Raw genomic sequence first — 19,171 nt, 5'->3', positions numbered from 1 at the left:
ACGTGTAATTAGAATTCGTTGCCAGAGAATGTAGTACAAGCAGTTAGCTTAGCAGGGTTTTAAAAAAGGTTTGGCTAGGTTCCTAAAAGAAAAGTCCATAAGCCATTATTAAAATGAACTTGGGTAAAATTCATTGCTTATTTCTAGGATAAGCAGCATAAAATGTATTGTACTGTTTTGAGATCTTGCCAGGTACTTGTAACCTAGATTGTCCATTGTTGGAAACAGGATGCTGGGCTTGATAGACCTTCGGTCTGTCCCAGTATGGCAATACTTATATTCTTATGTTGTGGTTTACTTGGAAGGTAATCAACGTACAACTGACCATTTAGACCCCTGAGGCTGCCATTCATGGCCAAAATATGAGCCATGTCAGGTCTTTATGAAGATATAGGGTCTTTGTGAAGAATTAAATAAAGCACTTTGGACACCATTGATGAGAGGAGGGGGGTTTTTTTGGTCTCCTCCACTGTTGTGTGCTTGCTGTGCTAAATCCATGGAGGATGTTTCTTCTATGTTTGTGGTTAAGATTACTCTCACCTCTAATTCTTTTGAAACAATATTTAAAAGATGTATTATCACTTCCTACTTTAGAAAATGTATGTTGTTTGAAATGTTATTATATTCCCAGAAATACTATTTCTTCATCAGCGGAGAGATGGATCAAATCTCTTCTGCTGGTAGCCTCAATCTGACTGAATTTTTAGAAACCTCCCAGTAAAAGGTTTCTACTAGGGCTAACTTGGTGGTTGCCCTACAGACAGAAGACAAAATTTTGATTTTAAAATGTCTCTATATGAAAAAAACATTTATTGTTTTATGGGCAAAAACTCCAAGTTTTCACTGATATTTCTAGAGCAACACAAACAAAGGCGTCGCTACAGGGTGGCATGTGCATCCCCCCCAAAATTGCCTTGCCACCCCAAACAGAATCAGTATACTTCCTCCTCAGGTCCAGCATTGCCTCACTACCTTCCTCCTCCCATCCCCTCGAGTCCAGTCTCTCTCCTCGATTCTACAATCTTTGTTGCAGTTGCCAGCAGTGATTAGCACAGGCCTTTGTCTGGCCAGCCCTGGGGCCCTTTCCTCTACTGCAACTTCCTTTTGCATGGGAGGGACATGGCAGAGGGAAAGCCATGGGGCAGCTAGAGGAAGGCCTGTTCAAATTACTGTCTGCAACTGCAACAAAATTTGTAAAATCGTTGCGAAGAGGAGAGAGATATTGGACCCATAAGAGAGAATGGGGATGGGAAGGAGATCAGACAATACCATAGAGGAAAAATGAGTGAAATGCTGCACATTAAGGGAAGGGGGAGAAGTGCTGCATGTGAAGGAAAGGGAATAGGGGAGACATGGTGCACATGCAGGGAAGGGGAAGAAGGGAGACCTGCTGCACATGCAGGCAAGGGAAGAGGGAGACGTGCTGCAAATGAAGGGAAGAGGGGGGAGATGCTGCACACGAAGAGAAGGTAAGAGGTGAGACAGGCTACACATATAGTGAGGGGAGACATGATCCACATGCAGGGAAGGGAAGAGAAGGAAAGAGGGAAGGGAAGAAGGGAGATGTGCTGCATATGAAGAGGAGATATGCTGCACATATAACAGACTTGCCAATGCCAAGTCTGGTAAAAGGGGTGTGGCTACTGTGGGTGTGACTACTGTAGGGGCAGAACCATAGTGATCCCGCCCCTGGATGGGTTGGGGTGGGATCACTTCCCTTGCTATGGCAGTGGCAGGCCATCTGCCACACTCCCAAAATCAGAGCGTCTCCTGCTGAGCAGCTCCAACTACCAACCACTTCCCCCCCCCCTCAGGAGGCACAGACAAGCCAAGCTCAACAGACACGCATGCACCAGCAGCAAAGAGGTCACCTGATCTACTGGTTTGTGCCTATTGTTGTGGCCACTCTGGGTCATGTGCAGCAGCAATGGCAACCTCCTGGTGTGCTGCAGTGCCTTTACACAAATGCACTTGCTAGCAGAGGTGCTCCAACCCCAACCAGAACTAACCATGTATAGGTGCTTCCTTCTTATCTCTCTGTCCTTTTGCTGTGGAACAGTTTCAGATTTCCTCTGCAAGGCAGGAAGTCAGCAAGAGGCAGGGGCAGATTGAGCTGCTGAAGGAGGCGGGGAGCTACAAGCAGCAGGAACGAAACGGAGCTGTTTTCATGCCTCTGCCTTTCCCACGTGACAGTTTCTGTTTCAGAGTGCTGCTAGAAGGAGACGGAGGTAGGAAAAAGATAAACCTTTTTTTTTTTTTTTTTTTAACTAGTAAAGATTTGCCAAGCTTCACTAAGTCCTACATCTTGCAGCACAAATTACTGGGGTTTGGTATTAGGACAGGCAGGCAGTTAGAAGCAGGAAGTGGGGGGTGGCCAGCCAGTTTTTATTTACTTGAATGATAGGCGGGAGGCGATCCTGTCTGGGGGGGTTGTGCTCAGTGACAGCAGAAAACAGAAAGTAAACTAAAAAGCAGACTGTCAGGGCCGTTTACTTTGGTACACAAGAAAAAAAACATTTCTAGAATTTTTTTGAAGGCTGCAACAGTCAGGTGAAGCACCACTGGCCTCATGTGTGTTGTAATTGGGAGAAAGTCCCTTCCATGAGCAGAGAGTATGGGGCTGTTAAAACTGCTGTTTGCTGCATCTGAACACGAGTTCAAGCAGACAGTGACACCTCTTTCAATCCAGCTGGAAAATTTTAAGTTACTTGCACTGCTACTATCACAGCTGTCCAATGAAAAAGTATCAGGAGAGTAACCAGACTGGTAGTGTTACAAGAATTTGGGGCTCATTTTCAAAGCACTTATATTTACAAAATTCCATAGGAAACAAGGAAAGGATGTTAACAATACTATGTAAGCCACATTGAGCCTGCAAATAGGTGGGAAAATGTGGGATACAAATGCAATAAATAAAATGGATCAGGAGTCATGAGAGAGGTAGGGTAGCTACAGCAGGATGGAGAGAGGAGAAGTGAGATGAGAGGGTATATGAAAAAGTGAATTGAAGGGTTAGAGAGAAAGAGCTGAGGGCAGAAGAAGAGAGAGGAGGGAAAAAGAATGAAAAGGACTAGAGAGTGAGAGAACGGGAGAATGATGGGTAAATTACATATGGGTAGTTGCAAAGGCTGAGAAAAGTGAAAAGAAAAATCAGTTATCAGACGTAGAGAGCAGAGGGGAAAAGACAAGAGGAGAGAGAAGAAATGGAAGGGGCAATGTGGAAAATAATTTGGGAGAAGACAAACACAAGAAAATTGCAACAGAATGAGAGACATAGAGGCATATTTTCAAAGCACTTTGGGAGGCTAAGTTCCATAGGTTTCTATGGAACTTTGGGAGGCTAAGTGCTTTGAAAATGAGCCTCAAAGTAACATAGTAGATGACGGCAGAAAAAGACCTGCATGGTCCACCCAGTCTGCCCAACAAGATAAACTCACATGTGCCATTTTTTGTGTACACCTTACCTTGATTTGTACCTGTCTTTTTCAGGGCACAGACCGTATAAGTCTGCCCAGCACTATCCCCACCTCCCAACCACCAGCCCTTCCTCCCACCACCGGCTAAGCTTCTGGGGATCCCTTCCTTCTGAGGAGGATTCCTTTATGTTTATCCCATGCATGTTTGAATTCCGTTACCGTTTTCCTCTCCACCACCTCCCACCAGAAAAATAAAGTGCCCAGGCAACAAAAATAGAAAAGAAAAAAGTGTAAATATTATTTTTAACAATTGTAAAGTGCTTTGGGAAACATACATCTTTTCTATTTTCATATGTTGCAGAGTATAGGAGAAAATGCATTTCTGTTTTGCTTAAAATAAGCACCTGTATATATGTAAACCACTTTGAATACCACAGAAAGGTGGTATATCAAGTCCCATTTCCCTTTCCCCTTTTACCAGTATTGTACTGTTTGTAGAGTCTGGCATATATGGAAGGAAGGAGGGGTCTTCATTTCAGTTTGGAATGTATATTTGCAAGAGCTGGTAGCAGATACTAGAAATGGCTGCAGCCTGTGAAAAAACCCCTCATTCACTGGCCTTAAATCTCCAGCTTTGGGGTGGGCCACCCTTGGCGTCTCTGCTCCCTCTCCATCAGCAGAAGGAAGCAAATTAATAAGACCTCATCTCCTGCTGCTGTAGGATGACTCTTGCAATAAGAGCTGCAAAATTGCACAGTTCTTATCGTGAGACTGAGCCCATGGCAGCAGGAGATAACATTTTGTTAAGACGTCTGCTGCTGCTGACAGAGAGGGAGGTGGTATTTTTTTGTTGTTACATTTGTACCCCGCGCGCTTTCCCACTCATGGCAGGCTCAATGCGGTATGTTGGTGCTGTGAAGATTTGGAGAAAGAGAAAGTCTTGGAATTGGTGTGAGTGGGTGGAGTTAGGGGTGGGGCAGGGCTGGAGGTGTGTCCTAAAAATCTCCCTTTTAAAAATCGGACCCCCCCCCCCGCCCCGGCAGCTGTGATGAAAGGAACAGGGCCAGTGCTAGGGTTTCTGGCGCCCTCCTGCAGTCTATTAGTCGGCGCCCCTACCCATTCAGAGGCGGGATCACTATGGCTCTGCCCCTACAGTAGCCACACCCCTTTTACCAGCCATGGCATAATTGAAAATATTACACCAGTATAGAAGAAAAATAACTTGTGTTGTTTTTTTTGTTTTCATTATAAATAATTTCTGTAAGCTGTTACAGCTCCAGTATACCCAAAATGACACAAACCCAATTAGCATACAGACCAGGAATTAGGAGAACAGAAAGTCTTGCCAACTCTAAAAAAAACAATGTGTTATCAAAATCTCAGAACCTAACAAACAGATCCCTATTCAGACACTTGGCCTTGCAGTCAGTCACACATGCAGAACAGAGATAGCCGCTCTTCAAATTCTTAAAAAATTAACCTGAAATCCTAAGAAGTTAGACTCTGCAAGCAGCACAATACCAGAAAAACAGAAAGAAACACTTTGCTATACATTTCAAAATAAGACAGCAGATGTAAATTCTCAAAGTGGACATATTCCAAACACTAAAATGAAAATAACATGATTTTTTCTACCTTTGTTGTCTGGTGACTGTTTTTCTGATCATGCTGGCCCAGTATCTGATTCTGCTGCTCTCTGTCTGCCCTCTTAACTCCCGTTCTAGGGATTACTGTTGTTCAATAGCCAAGTCTGTTACCAGTTGCAGTCATACACAAATAAGAAGCAACTGCGTATTTATGTGATCAGTATGTTCAAATTGCCATTGTAGTGATGTTTATGGATATGTTCAATAAAGTGAAGTTTTAAAAAGATAAAGTTTAAATCCCTCTTTTTAAAATTTTTTTTTTTTAATTCTTTTTTTTTAGAATTTATCCTCCATTTTGAATTTGAGAGAGAAAATGTCCTCATTAAGTGGTAAAGTGCTGACTGTGCTAGGCCCCAGGCAGCCTAGTGAGCTTGGCCGGACATTGACACATGAGCACTTGACAATGACCTTCAACTGCTGTTACTGCCCACCCCCTGCAGGTCAAGAAGCTCTGTCTGAGGAACCCATTAGCATGAAGAACTTATTCTGGCTGAAACAGAACCCATACAGTAATAAGGAAAACCTTCAACTGAATCAAGAGATTGAAGCCGTGAAAGAAGAGCTCTTGCACTATAAAGCAGTGGGGGGTGGGGCAATAGTAGAGAATACAACTACAGGCATCAGTAGAGATGTAAAGAAGCTGAAGTGGCTTGCTGAAGAGACTGGGGTGCACATTATTTCAGGGGCTGGATTCTATGTAGATAGCACTCATTCTTCTGAAACCAGATCGATGTCAGTAGAACAGGTAAATATGTACTGTGTTTTGAAGACATGTTCTGTCATTGATAAGCCTAGATAAGAATCATAACTCATACCTGATATCTGGAAGAGAAAGTTATGGCCATTATTTCACAAACATATCCATGTGTATACTGCAGCATTTACATGTGTGTCTATACCTATTTCAGAATGTCACTGTTTATACACTTGGAAATCCAGACCTCACAGAAGTTTGGGCACAGCTTGGGCAGGACTAAAATCTATGGAGCTGATATTCAGACTGCAGGAGGCAGCCCGGCTAACTCCCGTGTTCAGCGTTGAACCGGGAAATTCAATGTCTGGCCATATCTGGTGACCGGCATTGAATTTCCATTTTTTTTTGTTTGTTTTTTTTTATGGCCGCTGTGAACATAGCCACTTAAGCCAGTCAGATGACCAACTAAGTTATAGTGGCTAAAGATAGACTTGCTATTTACATGGGTCTATCTGGCCACAAAACTTATCTGGTCAGCTGATGAGTATTGGTGCTAACTGGCTATGTCGTGTGATATAGCCAGTGACCGGGCTAGCTTCTAAGCGCTAATATTCAGCTGAGATAGCCAGCTATCTCACGCTGAATGTTAGCACTTAGCCAGCTTAAGGCTAGTAGCTCAAGGTGAGTTAAATTCAAGTACATTGGGTATTTCTCTGTCCCTGGAGGGCTCACAATGTAATTAATGGCTCCTTGCCGGTTAAATAGCACTGAATATGGGGGGGGGGGGGGGGGGGTGGGGTATGTTTTTATTCCCCATTTTACAAAGAGAATATACGTCTATGGACAAAAATATTCATGGTAGGTTTTACCCCAACTCAAAGTCACACAATTTTAAAAAAATGTTTTTTATTTATAACCATTTAAATTTTTACAAGCAATAAAGCAACTTGCTGGAAATACAGAGAAAGTAATATAGTAACATAGTAGATGACGGCAGAAAAAGACCTGCACGGTCCATCCAGTCTGCCCAACAAGACAACTCATGTGTGCTACTTTTGTGTATACCCTACTTTGATTTGTACCTGTGCTCTTCAGGGCACAGACCGTAGAAGTCTGCCCAGCACTAGCCCCGCCTCCCAACCACCGGCTCTGGCATAGACCGTATAAGTCTGCCCAGCACTATCCCCGCCTCCCACCACCGGCTCTGGCACAGACCGTATAAGTCTGCCCAGCGCTATCCCTGCCTCCCAACCTCCAGTCCCGCCTCCCACCACTGGCTCTGGCACAGACCATATAAGTCTGCCCCGCACTTTCCCCACCTCCCAACCTCCAGCCCCGCCTCCCACTACCGGCTCTGCTATCCAATCTCGGTTAAGCTCCTGAGGATCCTTTCCTTCTGAACAGGATTCCTTTATGTTTATCCCACGCATGTTTGAATTCCGTTGCCGTTTTCCTCTCCACCATGTAGGAATTATTTCAGTCAGTTAATTGTATTCTCTTCCTTAGACCACTAAATAGGGAGAATGAAACAAGATAAGGAGATCAATTAAACAGTAAACAGAAAAAAAATTGTGGTATTAACCTGATTATCCCCAGATATTACTCGTCTAATTCATTATTCCACATTGATCATCTGGTTGGCTTCTTCAAGGCCAATACGGTGTATAGTCAAATCCTTTCATTGAAAAACATACTTATTGTCCAATATTAGTTAGAAATAATACATCTGATTACATTCTTTCTCTTAAAAACCAGAAGTTATTTAGCAATACATATACTTAAGTCTCTAATTCAAATCCCACTGATTAAAGTAATCCCAGTTTTCACAGGCTTCACTCCTTTTAAAGTAATAATTTGAGGAAATCACAATTTTTTTTAAAGTATTTGTTTTGCTAAGGGCTTTACACAAGATGTTCAGGGAATCATTCTTCTTAATCCCATATAGTTCTATTGCAGTGTTTTCCAGCTTCTTCAAGCCAAGTACCGCTAAGTCGAACAAATTTAAAACCAAGCTCCAACCAGCAGAGATTTTGAAATGGACATTTTATTGTTAAATAGTTAACTAACTTGGCAATATATATAACAATTACATAAGAACATAAGCCATACTGGTCGGACTGAAGGTCCATCAAGGTCACTGCAACTGGCATACAGACCATGACACAGCATGATCTGTTACATTTCACTCTCATATCAACTGTTTGGCCCCTTGAGAGGTGGCGTGGTGTTCTTATAAACTAAGAGCTCCTTTTACTAAGGTGCCCTAATGAATTTAGCATGTGCTAAATGCTAAGAAGCCCTTTTTATTCCTATGGGCTTCTTAGCATTTAGAGTGTGTTAAATCCATTAGTGTACCTTAGTAAAAGGTGCCCTAAGTAAACATAAACAATGAGACAGGGCCTATTTATAACAAGAGGAGAAAAGAAAGTTCTCCACAAAGTTGCTCATAGTGACTACTGTAGTTTCATCTTTTCTCTGAGAAAATGAAATAAGAAATAAGTGCAGACTGTCTAAAACATGTTGAAATATAGACATTCATGTTTGCTTTTGCCATTTTAATGGAACATTTGGACTTTTTTGGATGAAATAAGCGCTCTGAATCTCAGTTTCAGTGTACTGATTCCCACAATCTGGTTTCTTTGTGGACATAAATGGTTTCTCATTTTAGTTTTGAGAACTGTTAGTTGAGAACCTTTTTGGCGAAGTAGGTAGCACATCAGTCTCATAATCTGAAGGCCTTGAGCCTGATCCTCAGAGAATGTATTCTCTGCCCTCAAGGCTAGAAGGTTTTTGGGATCTTGCCAGATACTTAGACCTGAATTGCCACTGTTGGAAACAGGATACTGGGCTTGATGGACCTTCGGTCTGTCCCAGTATGGCAATGCTTATGCTCTTATGAGAGAATCTGGTTTCACGTAAGTACGTTAAAGCAAAAGGAAGAAGTTCTGTAAGAGCCATTTTTGTTAGCTGTGAGTATTCCCCATTCTGCATGTACCAAAATACTGTAATATTTCCCAAGTCCTCATTTTGCAGTGATTCAGCATGGCATAGAGAGAGCCCCAGAGCAGCTGGTGGCAGCAACTGAATTAAAGCAGACTGAAAAAAGTGTCCACAGATCATACCTGTGCCTCCGTAGAGATCTGCAGCCAGTCTTAACTCCTTCACTCTCTCATACACATCCTAGCTGCCCTCATCCAGTCTGCCCTCCCTCCCTCTCTCACATCCCACCTGTCCTTAGCCACTCTGCTCTCTCTCTCTCCCTCTCGCATCCCACTTGCCTTCCTCCCCACCACCCCACCCCCACCTCCCCAAGAGCATGTTGATTTTGCTATGTCAAGAGATTAGGAGTTGCAAGATCAATAGGCTGTTTCTGTACCTCAACATATATCAGTACTGCAGAATTGTTATAATATTCAACAAGGTTTTAGAAAAACTAAACCACCCCACCCCCACCTCCCCAAGAGCATGTTGATTTTGATATGTCAGGAGATTAGGAGTTGCAAGATCAATAGGCTGTTTCTGCACCTCAACATATATCAGTACTGCAGAATTGTTATAACATTCAACAAGGTTTTAGAAAAACTAAAATTACATGTCACCTCCGTAAGGCCAACACAGAAATCCCTCCACTGCAAAATACTATGCACAGACTTGTGCAAATATACCATTAGAGTCTTATCATACCATAAAAGCACTAATTAATTCCCAGGATCCAAAGAGCAACAACCTTATGCGTGAAAAGGCAACCCTGTAAATATTACACTGGGTCCTAAAACACCAATACATCACCTTGTTAGAAAAGAGAACAAGTGAGACTGCTACAAGATCAATAGCATGAATCTTGCTACTATTTGGGATTCTGTCAGGTAATCTGAATTAGCCACTGTGGGGGGCTAGATGGATCATTGGTCTGACCCAGTATGGCTATTCTTATGTTCTTAGATCTCTACACAGAAGACTACATGCTAGCAGAACACCGCACCACGGTCACACACACAAAGCACAGAAGACCCTCAACAAATATGAAATAAGGGGTCATAGATCAGTAATAGAGATATGAAGGTAAAAAAAAACTGAACTGGAAGTCAGACTCTGCATGTACAGCAATTCTAGAGAAATAGAAACTGAGAAACAAGATACCAGAGATGTGCTAACCAAACTTTGCTGATTATATACACTTCCTAAAGCTGGTATTCCAATTAACAAATTCAGAATAAATTACTACCTTTTGCTGTCTGAGCATTTTTTATTTGATTTGATCCCAGTGTCTGTCTACTGTTTTTTCCTCCTCCCCCCATCTTTACAGGGTTTCCTGTCCATTGGATTTGTCTTCTCTCTCTTTGTCCATCATCCATTTTCACTGTGTCCTTATCTGTCCTGTCCAGCATCATCTCTCCCTCGCTCCCTCCCCTCACATGAAGCAGTACTTCTCACTCGCCCTACCCCAGATCCAACTGCACCTTTCCCTTCTCCTCCCTTGCTGGGTAAACTAGCACCTTTCCCTCTCCCTCCCTCCCCCAACCTGAATCCAGCAGCACTTCTACCTCCCCCTGGGTCTAGCAGTTCTCCCTTTCCATTCTCCTTCTTGTGATCCATCCTCACTTGCCTTGATTTCTGATGGTAACGTCAGTGCTGTGAGTCTATTAGGCAGGCCTTGTGGCCTTCCCTAGGATGTGCTCCACCTCTGCAGAAACAGGATATTGCATCAGAGGAGATGGGACAACGCCTAGGAAAAGCTCTGAGGCTGCTTGTTTGTTTCAGTTGCTATGCTACTGATAGCAGCATCATTCAAGGCACACGAGGATGGACAATGGGAAGGAGGATGCAAAGGAAGAGCTGATGGACTGGGGAAGGGGGGAGGGAGCTTATGGATCTTGGAGAAGGAAGAAGGGAGGGAGAGATGCCAGCATCCTTTATTGCTACAAAAAATTGATAAATCTATCTTCTTCAGTAAACATCATTTTCCGAGTTAGTGAAGCAATGACATCACATGGATGTCACTTTTGCACAGTAGTAGTAAGTTAGCAGCAAGTCTGGCAGTCAGTTATGAAAAGTGTTGCTTGATGTTTATTTTAGTACAAGTTACCCAAATGTGCTTAAATTATGTTGTTAAACAACAATGATAGATAACCAAATCAGGGGTTCCCTTTGTTTCCAGTCACCATGTAGAATTACCCTTCAGTGACGTAAAATGCTAAAAGTTTGACTTTCCATGGCCAGGAAAAGGTCTTATGTAGTCAGAATCCTCCGCTAACTGCATAAAACCTTTTCAGTATTGGCCCAGCAGTATTACCTACTGAACTTAAATGTAACTCACCTTGAATAGTAGCTGAAAAAGAGATGAGCCAAATCCTAGTAACAATAGATACTTACACTTTTATCTGCAGCTTACCGAAATCCTAGTTAATGAAGTGCAGCGTGGAGCTGATGGAACTGATATAAAGTGTGGAGTGATAGGAGAAATTGGTTGCTCTTGGCCACTGACTGAGAGTGAAGGAAAAGTACTTCAGGCGACAGCTCATGCTCAGACCCAACTTGGCTGTCCTGTAATCATCCACCCTGGCAGGAACAGCTGTGCTCCTTTCCAGATTATTCGTATTCTGCAGGAAGCTGGGGCTGATATCTCTAAAACAGTTATGTCTCATCTTGATCGGTAAGCAAGATAAGGAATACAATAACTTTTTGCTTTTCTATTTTTAACATTTTATTATAATTTGTCATAGAGAATACAAGGAACAAATAAAAACCATGCCGCTTTATACAATCTACTTTAAGAAGGAGTGGCAAGTCACTGCCACTTGAACATCCAAGCTTGAAGCCCCTCTGACATAACCCCCCTCAAGATAGCAAGATAGACATTAAAGGAACCCCCTGCTCTAAAGAAGTTCCCTAATCCATCCTCCCACTCCCATAACTTATTGCTTTAAACCTGTGGCGTCTATGAGGTTAATAAAAGGGTTGCACTGGTCTAGTTAATGATGGCAAGATGTGAGTGTAACCCCCAACTTGCAGTGCATACAGTTACTGATGGTGGAAATCTAATCTTTCCACCAGTGATATTTGACGTATTTATAAATATTTATAAATGATCTGGAGATGGAAATGACAAGTAAGGTGATTGTAATTTGCAGATGACACAAAATTATTCAAAGTTATTAAAATGTGGATTATGAGAGCCCAATATTCAGCCAGCGGTGGGTAGCACATTTGCTGTCCGCCACTAGCATTAAACCTGGATATTCATGCCGGCTATTTTTGGCAACCAGCATTGAATATCCAGGTTTACTTTGGCTACTAAAATGTTAACCGGCTATGCCGATATTTAGCATTAACCAGTTAACTTTTTAGTGCTCAAAGATAGGCCTTCTATTTAAGCAGCTTATTTTGACCACTCAACATAGCCGATTTGGCGCTGAATATCTGTGCCTAACTGACTATGTTGCGCACCGGGATATTCAGTGAGAGATAACCGGTTATCTCCCGCTGAATATCCGCAAGTAAGCACCTAAATGTTATTTAACTGGCCAGGAGCCGTACTTGGCCAGTTAAATAGTTTTGAATATTGGGGGTTAAGAAATTACACGAAGACCTTAGGAAATTGGAAGACTGGGCATCCAGATTTCAGATTAAATTTATTGTGCAAAGTATTATACATTTGGAAGAATAATCCAAATCATAGTTAATTACAGCTAGGTTTCACTTTAGCAGTCACCACCCACTAAAAAGGTCTAGGTGTGATCATGGACACTACATTGAAATCTTCTGCTCAGTATGTAGCAGCAGCAAAAAAAATCAAGCAGAATCCAAGGAATTATTAGGAAATGTATAGAAAATAAGACAAAGAATATTCTAATGTCTCTGTATCACTCCATGATGTGAGCTTGCCTTGAGTATTGTGTGCAGTTCTGGTTGCTGTATCTCAAAAAAACATATAGCAGAATTAGAAAAGGTTCTAGGAAGGGCGACCAAAATGATTAAGGGACTGGAACTCCTCTTACATGAAGAATGGCTTAAGAGGTTAGGGTTAGATTTAGAGATGGGAGTAACTAGCGAGGTAATTAAATTTGCTGATGACACAAAGTTATTCAAAGTCGTTAACTCGCGACAGGATTGTGAAAAATTACAGAAGGACCTTACGAGACTGGGAGACTGGGCAGCTAAATGGCAGATGACGTTTAATGTGAGCAAGTGCAAGGTGATGCATGTGGGGGAAAAAGAACCCGAATTATAGCTACGTCATGCAAGGTTCCACGTTAGGAGTTACGGACCGAGAAAGGGATCTGGGTGTCGTCGTCGATAATACATTGAAACCTTCTGCTCAGTGTGCTGCTGCGGCTAGGAAAGCGAATAGAATGTTGGGTATTATTAGGAAAGGTATGGAAAACAGGTGTGAGGATGTTATAATGCCGTTTTATCGCTCCATGGTGCGACCGCACCTTGAGTACTGTGTTCAATTCTGGTCGCCGCATCTCAAGAAAGATATAGTAGAATTGGAAAAGGTGCAGCGAAGGGCGACTAAAATGATAGCGGGGATGGGACGACTTCCCTATGAAGAAAGACTATATAATTCACATTATCAGCGACTGTGTTTATTTATTTGTGTTTTAGTGCACCTATGGTAGGTGCCTGAGATTTGCTTACACCTAAGGTTTAATCTGAAAATTGCATTGTATATGCCTGAATCATGTTAATTATTACAGGACTATATTTGATGAGAACACATTGTTAGAATTTGCTACACTTGGGTGTTACCTGGAGTATGATCTCTTTGGGACAGAACTGCTGAATTACCGCTTCAATCCAGCTATTGATATGCCAAGTGACAACGATAGGATTAAAAAGTAAGTACATCGGTGCTATATCTTAAAACAATACTTTGCAAACCAGTACTGGAGCATCCTGCTAGCCAATATAATTTTCAGGATATCCCCAATGAATATGCATTAGAGAAATTTGCATAAAGTGGAAGCAGCTGGCTGAAGAAGCGTTCCAGGACTGGTATGTGAGTTTACACCAGAGGTGCTCAATGTTGGTTCTCGAGGACCATAACTCAGTTGGGTTTTCAGGATTTCCCCAATGAATATGCATGAAATCTATTTGCATGCACTGCCTCCATTATACACAAATAGATCTCATGCATATACATTGGGGAAATCCTGAAAACCCAACTGGGTTTCAGCCCTCGAGAACCAGCAATTGAGCACCCCTGGTCTGCACAGTATAATAAGCCTTAAAGTATACACAGTGTAGATGAGCAGTCTTGTAAATTCAATACTCTTATCAGTCATCTTTGATTTTCCAAAATACATCACCTTGTCTTGAAGTTAATGTTTTGATATGGTTTGAAGCTACTTTGTAAAAACAAGAGTCTTGTTTTGTATGGAGTCATATTCAACCAAATAATATCTAGTTAACAATATCCAGATGTGCTATGCAGGTATTTAAAAAGATATCCAGATCATTCAGTGCCACTGGATATAGCTGGTTAAAAAATATTCGGATATCTTAGTGATGCTATATCTGTAGCCAACTTATCCAAATAACCTTTAATCAGGAAAGCAGCTCTGATCTCTCTATCCAGCTAATGTGTAAACCCACCCCTGCAATGCCTTCAAGTCCACATTTTAAATGGATAACTCTTTGCCAGTCATAGAGACATCCAAACAAATGATGTGCATTTAGCTGGTTGATAATTAAAACAAACATCTGGTTAACTTTTCCTCAGGTCAAGACACAAGAAGCAAAAGGTGGCAAGTCTTGAAAATATAAGTAATTCATAAAAAGACTTTCAAATAACTGAATGAAAGGGGGAAGGGGAGAGAGATGGCTGGGTGATCAGAAGGTATGGCATATGGGGATCATTTATACATCTTCCACATCTAGGGCTAGAGTCTATATATGAAAAATTCATGCGGAAAAAAACACACCTGGGCGTATTCTGTAAAGTGCGCCTAAACTTTATAGAATAGGCTTAAATTTCTGCGTGGTATATAGAATACGCCGAGTGTCTCGCCATGCAACCAAATTTGGTCGCATCCATTTAGGCTAATTTTTACTTGGCGTAAATCCTAACACCTATATTAGGCGCAGAGCGGGTATATTCTATATTTTAGAAAAACGTATTCCTCGCCCATAACCACACCCCCTTTTCAACTATGCACCTTGGAATTTACGCACACCATGTTACAGAATACGCTTAACAAGCTGTGCATGTAAATCTTAATGGCAATTAGTGCTGATAATTGCTTGTTAACATCCAATTAACAGCGCTGCTTGCTAGTTGACCAATTAAGTTACACATATTGTTATAGAATTTTCTTTGATTTCTGTGAAGAAATTAAGGCACAGTATTAGAATTTGGGGGCTAAAGCCTGTTTTTCCCACAGAAAAGGGCTTTTATAATATTACACAAGTGCATTACCAAGTGAAAAGTGCAAACACATAAAGTTTGCACCTTGTTTTATGTGATTTGCACATAGGCATTCCCAGGAGTGTAATCTAGAGCAGAGCAGAGGTGGGTTTGTGATATACATGAGTATTTTTTTTAAGGAGCAAAAACAGGAAGGTCCTCTACGGCGATCCAAAGAAAACAGCAAAAAAAACAGAAGACACACGACACAGGCTAGGAGTTGTAGAAGAAACCACTTTATTATAGCACCAACCAAAAGACCTGACACGGGTCCGTGTTTCAGTGGGCAAGATGGCAGAAGAAACTGCTGTAGTAAAAAAAGAAGCAAAAAAAAAAACCCACCTCTGCCATGAGACAGATTGGTTTGTTTGTTACCCACAGTATTGCACCAAGTACAACACACTACAACCATCACAGAGTGTTTGTATGTGACCCCTGAAGCAGGCGGCTTGCCTGCGTGTCAGATCCTTGCTTTTGGTGCTGTAATAAAGTATTTTTTTCTACAGCTCCCAGCCTGCAAGTCGTGTGTCATCCTGTACTTTTTTTGCTATTTTTTTTTAATATATGCACACGCTTACAGTACACACACACAGTTTTATATCTATTTCAGGCTAGATATACATTTGTGCATTGACTTGTGTGCAGTATTAGAGATGGTTCTTAGAGCCTATTTGACAAGGGCACATAGGGGCCCTTTTATAGAATGGCGGTAAGCCCAGCACGGGTTTACCGCTCACTCTTTCGGGACTACCGCCGACCCAATGCTAGTACCAGTGGTAGTCCTGCCCCGAACACGTGCCATTTCCAGGGGAAAAAGAAAACCTTCTGAAATAGCTTGCACGGCAGTAACCCGTCAGTAATTGAGTATTGTCGTGCGCTGCCCAGTTACTGCCAGTTTAGCGCGAGAGCCAGCCCTTATTGCTACCTCAGTGGGTGGCAGTAAGGAACCCCACGTCGCATGGCCATGCGGTTAGAGTTCTCTTACTGCATAGCCATGTGTGCTGGGGCTTTTTTGCTTGCTGGTAAAAAGGGCCCTGGCGTGTGGGAAAAATGGCCCCCACCGCCATCGCAGGGCCCTTTTTCCCGCAGCTTGGTAAAAGGGCCCCATGGATATTTAAGTTGCCTAAAATCGGTGCCTTTTTTGGATTTCTCACAGACACACTGTTATAAAATTATTTATTTAACATCATGAAATACCACCAATCGTAAAATGTTATTGCAGCTAGGCAGTGTTCAATGACTAATTAGAGAATGAAAGAAAGAGAGGGAGGGGGGAGAGACAGAGAGAGGAGTAAAAAACCTTTCTGGTTAATTTTAAAGGGGTCCTTTTACTAAGTTGCAGTAAGCACTAGCAAATGTTTAAGGCAGCTAAAAAAATAGCTTACCACGGGACACATTCAGGTGTCCTATGGTAGATTCAAATCGGCATGCGCTAAGTGCAAGCAAAAAATATTTTTAAAATTTTGCTGGATGGGACGTGTCTGGGGCAGAGAGTAGGTGTTCCTGCGCTAATTAACATGTCTGCATTACCGCACACTAACTGATTAGCACAGGATTACCATATCAGCCCTTACCACCTACAAAATAGATGTCATGCAGTAATTTTTTTGTAATGGCCGCATGTTAATGGCAATATTAGCACGTCCTTTAATTAAAAAAAATAAGAAATCGGCCATTTTTTGGCTACAGTAAAAATGGCTTTAGCTTACAGGATAAACCCACATAAGTACGCACCAGGGGCGTATCTGCGTGGGGCCTCAGAGGCCTGGGCCCCCGCAGATTTTGCCCTGGACCCCCCTACCGCCATCAACCCTCCCCCGCTGCCGTTGCTTACTTTGCTGGCGGGGGACCCCAACCCCCGCCAGCCGAGGTCTGCTTCCACCTGCCGCTGCCGTAAAAACTTCTTCTTCAGCCGGCGGGGGACCCCAAACCCCCGCCAGCCGCCCCGCGGTGTTTAAAATTCATCTTCGGCCTCCGTGGCCGTGCTGCTGTGATAGGCGCTGTTGAAATCCACTTCGGAGTCTGACGTCGTTGTACGTTGTACGTGCTGCGACGTCAGACTCCGAAGTGGATTTCAACAGCGCCTATCACAGCAGCATGGCCACGGAGGCCGAAGATGAATTTTAAACACCGCGGGGCGGCTGGCGGGGGTTTGGGGTCCCCCGCCGGCTGAAGAAGAAGTTTTTACGGCAGCGGCAGGTGGAAGCAGACCTCGGCTGGCGGGGGTTGGGGTCCCCCGCCAGCAAAAGTAAGCAACGGCAGCGGGGGAGGGTTGGCGGCGGGAGGGGGGTGGAGAGAGTCATTGGTGGCGGTGGGGGCTCGGCGGCGGGGGGGGGGGCTAAAATGTGCCCCCTCCCTCTGGCTCTGGCCCCCCCTACCGCCGGAGTCCAGATACGCCCCTGGTACGCACGAAGGCCACTTTTTACCACAGCTTAGTAAAAGGACTCCAGAGAGTCTGATCATTTTAACCTCAAATGTCTTAATATTCTTGGATTGCTTTAAAATTTCATTTGCATATCTTAATCATAAGATCATTGATGCAGTTCTCTAGTTTAAGATGTAGAAGTCACTTTGGTCTGGTTTTTGGCATCTGATCTTATAGCTATCTAAATTGATTCATGTCTTTCACTTCTGGCCTTTTTCATTAGCATAGTATCTTGTTCTGCAATGAATAATATATACCACATTAGAGGAGCAGCCAGAGTATGATCTCCTTATGTTGAATGCTTTTCCAATATGGTTAACTGTGGGGTCCTGTGATATGTGCTGGCCCAGCTGGCAGTGTGGCTTATTGTTCTGAGCTGGGGTTGGTTAGGTCCTTCTCTTCTTTTGATTTAAAATTAGTGAAAAGCAAGCTTCCTAATTCAGCTTAGATGTTTGTTGGAAAGCCAACACTGACAGAGCCGGGAGTATCTCGTCATTGACTTATTTTACGTTTCAACTTTATTTGATGTACTGCAAATAAAGGAATATATATTCAGTTTACAATAAGTGTAAATAAAGAAATGAAAGGAGAAGTGTTGGTAACACACGAGGAGGCCTATGCTTTATTATTACTATGCTTTATCGTTATCATGTAACCCAAAATCTGTAATACCAATTGTTCATTCTCTTCTCATTTCCACTATCCATAGCGTATTGTAAGCCACATTGAGCCTGCAAAGAGGTGGGAAATTGTGGGATACAAATGCAACAAATAAATAAATAAAATACAATTAAATCAAATATATTCAATAACACAAATAGGGTATGCAACATTTTCCATAAGAGAAAACAGGGGGGAAGGGGGAGAATGTGAGACAAGAAAAGAGTTGCTGCAGGAGAATCTTAACTGCAGGCCAAAGAGGTAAAACTAATGCTCAGCAGAGGGAAAAGCCTGTACACAATGATACATTTTTTTTAATGCAGTTTTAGATTTCACAAGTGATGTTTCTAGTTTAAGGTATTTGAATGGTCTTTGCACACCCATATGCAGGTCTTTCCCATGCGCTAAGGCCATTTTTACCACAGCAGTAAAAATGGCTTTTTCCTATTTTTTTGTATTAATAACCATGCACTGGTGTTGCTATTAGCGTGCGGTTATTTTCTCAAATTAATTATTATGGGGTCCCTTTTACTCATGTGTGCTGAAAAATAGCCTGTGCTGGTGTAGACGCGCATATTGGATTTGCGCAGGTCCATTTTTCAGCGCACCTGCAAAAAGGGCCTTTTGGGGGGGGGGGCGAAAATGGACGTGTGGCAAAATAAAAATTGGCACGTGTCCATTGTGAGCCTGAGATCTTACCGCCACCCATTGATTTAGCGGTAAAGTCTCGTGCGCGTGTACACTGCCGATTACCGCCAGGTTAGCACTGCGTGCCAGAAAGTTTCTGGTGCACATAGTGGGCGCGTGTAAAAAAACGAAATTACCGCCTGGGCCACGCGGTAGCCGGGTGGTAGTTCCAAACTGGCACACGTTGGGCATGCATAGACGCCTACATGGCTTAGTAAAAGTGCCCCTATGCAT

At 42.7% G+C, this 19,171-nt stretch overlaps 1 protein-coding gene across 3 annotated transcripts in view; it reads left to right on the top strand.

The window, feature by feature from the left end:
* PTER (phosphotriesterase related) overlaps window positions 1-19,171 on the top strand; it is a 99,672-nt gene that overhangs the window by 49,950 nt on the left and 30,551 nt on the right. The window contains exons 2-5 of one of the 3 annotated variants that reach the window (XM_030199636.1): window positions 2,060-2,228; window positions 5,343-5,807; window positions 11,144-11,409; window positions 13,457-13,597. In XM_030199636.1, the coding sequence (XP_030055496.1) occupies window positions 5,376-5,807; window positions 11,144-11,409; window positions 13,457-13,597 (839 nt within the window). In that variant the 5' untranslated portion in view covers window positions 2,060-2,228; window positions 5,343-5,375. Of the gene's footprint in view, window positions 1-1,809; window positions 2,229-5,342; window positions 5,808-11,143; window positions 11,410-13,456; window positions 13,598-19,171 lie in introns of those variants that run through there. The other 2 variants (XM_030199627.1, XM_030199619.1) reach the window with 2 other exon arrangements.

Source organism: Microcaecilia unicolor, chromosome 1 (assembly GCF_901765095.1).
Source record: "Microcaecilia unicolor chromosome 1, aMicUni1.1, whole genome shotgun sequence".
Classification (NCBI taxonomy): Eukaryota; Metazoa; Chordata; class Amphibia; order Gymnophiona; family Siphonopidae; genus Microcaecilia; species Microcaecilia unicolor.
Note: the sequence above shows the minus strand (reverse complement) of the source record. Positions and strands in the feature narration are given on the sequence as shown.